This window comes from Sinocyclocheilus rhinocerous, unplaced genomic scaffold (assembly GCF_001515625.1).
Source record: "Sinocyclocheilus rhinocerous isolate Xijiao unplaced genomic scaffold, SAMN03320098_v1.1 scaffold3693, whole genome shotgun sequence".
Classification (NCBI taxonomy): domain Eukaryota; kingdom Metazoa; phylum Chordata; class Actinopteri; order Cypriniformes; family Cyprinidae; genus Sinocyclocheilus; species Sinocyclocheilus rhinocerous.
This window is the reverse complement of record NW_015630705.1, coordinates 495,215-500,876: the sequence shown is the minus strand read 5'-3', so window position 1 is coordinate 500,876 and position 5,662 is coordinate 495,215. Positions and strand designations below refer to the sequence as shown.

The following is a 5,662-nucleotide window of genomic DNA, read 5'->3' as shown; positions in this document are numbered from 1 at the left end:
CATCATTTTGCACAGGTTTAACCATGTTCTCATTTAGAAAACACAAACACACAATATAACTACCTCAAGAATCACAAAATGAACACAAACAGCACACATTTATCCATGTCTGAACATTCAGCATCAAAACTGATGACACACAGGTCAGAATCTCAGGATGATATGAACAAGAGCACAGCTGATTATGAGTTTTGGAAAATTAATCCTGATAGTGGGAGACAAAGAGGAAGAGGAGGGTTAAATTAAAATGAAGGGAATGGGGTCAAAGGTCATTAGTTCCTGATGAAATACAAAGCACTATAGTTGAGCATGTTCTTCTGCATGGACTGATCATGAGGAAAGTTGGCCTACAGGCTCATCTACAAGATTTCAATACTACTTACACAATACACATAAAATATAATTACAGTACATAGCAGCAGTACTTCAGATGAGAGAACTTTCATCATTCTATGTACAGTAAATTCTGTAGCACATGTTGTACAGTACACCCTCAAACTCATTACTGTTGGATTTATTTGTAGCCAAGTATGTACTGTATTTGTGCAGAACTGAGAGACGGCTGTCTATGGGAGGCAGAGAAGTCTTTTGTCAGAAGACTAAGAAACTGCTATAACAAATAAGGATAATACCAATACTGTGATGCAGTTTGGCAGAGGATGCTGAATGAATGAATGAATGAATTTATTTATTTATTTATTTAATTACAGTAACTGACAGTATATTCCAATGTGTGTTTACTGTATATTCTGTTGTTTGAACTTTTCTCTTCTAGTGCTTTTCATCTACTGTAAGATCTCTTCACAGTAGTGTAATGAAAGTTAACTTTTCTTAAAGTTTATTGCTGAATTTTACTGTATCTGCACACCTCTATTTATGTTGTATACTGTAACAGTCATTGACTAGCAAAAGGATTCCTGTTTCCCAAAAGGAGGTTTTTGTAACAGTGTTTTGAATTGATCTCACTAGTGTTCTCTAGGCAGTGAAGTAGTCTGTGTATTTGACAGGTTTGTGTATCATCTGAGGCCAAAGTTTGAGTCTGACAAAAGAGAACATGTTTTTGACTAAACTATTTGATTTTGACCTGGAAGTTTGAAGTTTGCACAAGTTGGTCTGTAGTTTTGAGATTGTGTTTATAGTTGTGAGAAAATGGTGAATTGTTTCATGAATTGTGTATTAGCAATCAAGAAAAACTGTAATTCAGGACACAGTGTTGATGTATTTCATGAATAAGTTTTACTCTGAGGAGCGCATTTGATGAACGTTTCTGGAGGAACGGACACAAACAGACATGAATCTCACCTGAAGAGCTGCCGGCGGGTCGAGGAGCCCTCAGTGCTCAGGAAATATCTGCATTAGAACAGACTAAGATTTATAGTGGTTTCAAAACACTGTGATCACATGTAATACAGTTAGATCACATTTGCTGATCACTTCATTATTTGATGGAAATGCGTGTTATGCTGTAGAGAGGCCTGGTGTGTATATCGTGACATATTGGGGTTCAGGTTGATGTTTTACTCACATGCTCTGGCTGTTCTCATCGTAAGCCAGAATCTGCGTCACCTCCCAGTTACCTGATGTAAGATGTCGCACCTCGTTCTGATCCACACGTGCCTACATAAACACATGAGGATATCAACACGCTCTTGATCATATACACAGATTCAAGCGCATCCGCATCGCTCTGTCCTGCCGTATCTGTACCTGAGAGGTGAACATGGCGACGTGGTGGAAGTCTCCTCGTCCTCCCTGCTTTACCGGGACCGTCAGGAAGAAGCGGCTGCCGTCTCGTGAGAAGAACGGCTCTTGATTCTAGAGAACCAGCCAGAGATGCATTAAACTCATGTGACTGAAGATCATGATGCAAACATCTAGTGGAGATTCACCTGTTTTGAGAGCCAAACTTCTGATGTTTCCTCATGCCTCTGAAAAGAAACATCACCATCATCATCATCATGACAATGACATAGACAAATTCAGCAATAAAGCACATTATCATCTCTGCTCTGTGCTCAGTGTGTGGTTGTGTGTGTGTGTGTGTGTGTGTGTGATGCATGTACCTTGATGCAGGCTCCAGTGGTGGAGTCGCAGACGGTCAGAATAGAGACGTTCTGTGCTCGGTTTAACCAGCGCACTGCTGTCTTGGTCTTACTGATCCACTTCACCATCACCACATAGTGCTCCCTACAGACACAGAGAGCATCATAGCATCGCCTGAGTCTCCACCACAGACTCAAACACACAAACTCCATACCTGAGCTTGAGTTCATCTGGTGGTGTGAGTTCAAGAGTGTGTGTCGGTCCGTACAGATTGACTACAAACAGTTTCACCATGGGATTTGGCTTCCCAGCCTGCAAACACAACACGCGTGAACACTTACAGTTATAAAAACATGAACTACACAAATAACTCGATCTTTTCACTAAGGACAGATGACAAAAGGAAAGTGACTTTTCCTTCAACATACCGCCGCCCTAAAATGTCTCTAAACAATTGAGTCACAATTCAAAATGTCAGAATGTCATTCAGTTAGGTAACAAGAAATCAAAGCGAGTGTCTGTATCAATCCCATCATGCATGGGTCTCAGTGGACTCCCTAACGCCGCTGTACCCGGAATCACTGCACAATATCCACACTTAATCTAGTTAACTATGGGTCATTCTAAACCCCGGTAAATGGAATCCAAAACGGAATTTTGTTTCATGTTTGAATGTTGCTCATACCCGGGTTAACAATTAATGGTGTTATTCATAAACTGACGCTTCACACTGTACCTTCCTAAACGCTGGGTTAATGATCTTATTTGCAGTAACTGGACAAACGCGGCATTCGACCCGTTTACTTACAGACTCTAGCTTCGCACATCCTCATATTATATATTGTACTATACTATACTATTAAGTTCTTCCTGCATGAACTTTTTGGACTATAAAGGGACAAATGAAATGTTCTCTTCTTCACTTCAGTTCACATTTTTTCCATCACCATTTGTCAGTTTTCCCCTCAAGCATTGAAACTATTGTTTATGCCACATATTGACATGCCTGTGAATGAGGCGTGTGATTGGGTGTCTGTAGCTTTGAGATGTAATATTTTAACTGTATTATTTTTTCACACTGTACATATTGAATACTACAAAAAAAACTGCTCTGGGTTAAAAGCAGGCTTTAGAAAGGCAACCCAGAATTTCCCTGTTATTTCCCCCTTTTAAAACTTCATGCTCATTTTACATCAAATAATGACGCATGTGTCTTCAATTGTCCCACCTTACCATGTGATACACCATATGGACAAAAGTATTGGGACGTCTGACTTTAATGACATCTCATTCTAAATACATAGACATTAATATGGAGTTGGTCCCCGTTAACAGCTAACAGCTTCACTCTTCTGGGAAGGCTTTCCACAAGATTTTGGAGTGCTTCTGTGGGAATTTTTGCCCATTCATCCAGTAGAGCATTTCTGAGGTCAGGCACTGATGTTGAGAAGCCTGGCTCACAATCTCCTTTTCAGTTCATCCCAAAGGTGTTGGATGGGGTTGAGGTCAGGGCTCTGTGTTCTTCCACACCAAACTCCTCCAGCCATGTCTTTATGGTCCTTGCTTTGTGCACTGGGTCACAGTCATGCTGGAATAAAAAATGCCCTTCCTCAAACTGTTCCCACAAAGTTTTAAACACAGCATTGTCCAAAACGTCTCGGATTTCCCTTCACTGGAAGTAAGGAGCCTAGCCTAACCCCTGAAAACAGCCCCATAGCATTATCCCTCCTCCAGCAAACTTTACAGTTGGCACAATGCAGTCAGACAAGTAACGTTCTCCAAACTCAGACTAGTGGTCGACCGATATATTGCCAAGAACGATATTTGGCATTTTTCAAATATCGGCATCGGCCTATATGTTTTTCTGTTTGGCCGATGTGTTCGAGGCGGGACTTTTATTTTGACACACAGAGCTCACATTCTCCCTCTTGATTGTTTGCTGTTGCCATTTAACAGTTCTGTCTAATATGGATAGAAGTCCGTCTAATAATCAGATAGAACTGTTAAACAAAGGAATTAAAAGAAGTATTAAAGTAGAAGTATACAAAAAAGTATTAAAACGATTGCTTTTAAATCAATAGTAACAGACAGGGAAGCATTATAATGCTTCCTCGTTTACCGTCAGCATTTAGGAAATACGCATTTATATAATTTAAACAAATCTTTGAATGTCTAATAAACATTTAATTAGTGCTGGGCAATGATTAAAAGTTTTAATCGCGATTAATCTAATGATTTTCTGCGATTAATCACATTGTTATGCACAAAATTCAATAATGAATTCAAAAGTAGTGTATTGTGCACTTTTTTCATTTAAAAGTACTGCTATATGAACAAAAGTGCAATAACATTTGGTTTGCAAACACTTTAAACAAATAAGGTGCTTTTTTACAGCAGTGTTCATTTACATAGTAGCAGTTAAAATATTTCTTGAAAATCTCAACTTATAACATTAATTTAATCAAATTACCAGGGCATTAACGTTTTTATAGAAAATATTTTATAGTTTGTTATAGAAAAACAAGCTATGCTCAGAGTCCAGAGCCTCGATCATAACAGGCACCTTCCGTGTAGAGACCTGGACTCCTGCGGGACCCAACACAGCAGAGTGCAGCGCAGGACAACACTGATGGGGGTAGCCTCGATCATAACAGGCACCTTCCGTGTAGAGACCTGGACTCCCGCGGGACCCAACACAGCAGAGTGCAGCGCAGGACAACACTGATGGGGGTGCGGGTGCGGGTGTTATGTTGCACATTAGCAACATATTAGTGCACTGCTGCCTCTCACTGCTTTATTAATGTCATTGGTTCCTTTGTGGCTACTTGAATATTTTAAGTAAGCACCACTCAAAACAGTAAGTAAATTGTTTTATTTGCCTTGAAAGTAGCTGTAACTTAATAAAACCTAGTAAGTACAACAACTAAGTAAAGATTACTAATTAAATCTAAGTAAGGTAAACTATTGGATTTTACAGTGTAGAGACTCGTGTGTGCGGGATGCGGGAGAATAAGGGTGTGCTCACACTAGACAATCTTAACCGTGCCCGAGCGCGTCTGACCCCCAAAGCCCGGTTCGTTTGACTAGTGTGATCGCTCCGTGCTGCGCTCAAGCGCGGTTCGTTTAGCCGTCCCTGGCTTGGTAGGAAGAGGTGGGCGGTTCAGTTATATATAGATCAGTGAGTGTGAGCGCTTAACCGAACTTCTGATACATGCAGCATGATTGTGTGAACATTTCTGAGCGGCAAGAGTGATAGATCTGTAAAGCAATATATTGTGACAGGGCCGTGTGTTACCGCATCCCAAACGACTCAAAATAATAAACCACAAAGTTAACAAAATGATGCACTCCACTCTGGTGAGCGAGAGCGCTTCTCTGCTGTCTTCACATGCTATCGGAAACTTCCTATTTCCCACTTATGATTATAAAGTCGTGAGCGCTTCATGTGAAGCTTCATGTCTTAGGTCCACCCCAAATGCTCTCATTGGTTGAGACGCCCATCCCAAGCCAGTACTGATCAACATCCCACCCCTCCTGTGACCCATATGGTTTGTCTGTATGTGTATTCAGAGCCAGTGAGCAACGGACTTTCATAATAATCAAAAAACTGCGTTAACGC

At 40.6% G+C, this 5,662-nt stretch overlaps 1 protein-coding gene across 1 annotated transcript in view; it reads right to left on the bottom strand.

Moving 5' to 3' along the window:
- LOC107740732 (inactive dipeptidyl peptidase 10-like) overlaps window positions 1–5,662 on the bottom strand; it is a 32,538-nt gene that overhangs the window by 11,231 nt on the left and 15,645 nt on the right. The window contains exons 9-14 of the mRNA XM_016553240.1: window positions 2,258–2,355; window positions 2,064–2,187; window positions 1,890–1,928; window positions 1,708–1,815; window positions 1,526–1,617; window positions 1,303–1,350 (exon numbers count right to left, since the gene is read on the bottom strand). Coding sequence (XP_016408726.1) covers window positions 1,303–1,350; window positions 1,526–1,617; window positions 1,708–1,815; window positions 1,890–1,928; window positions 2,064–2,187; window positions 2,258–2,355 — 509 coding nt within the window. The remainder of the gene's footprint in view (window positions 1–1,302; window positions 1,351–1,525; window positions 1,618–1,707; window positions 1,816–1,889; window positions 1,929–2,063; window positions 2,188–2,257; window positions 2,356–5,662) is intronic.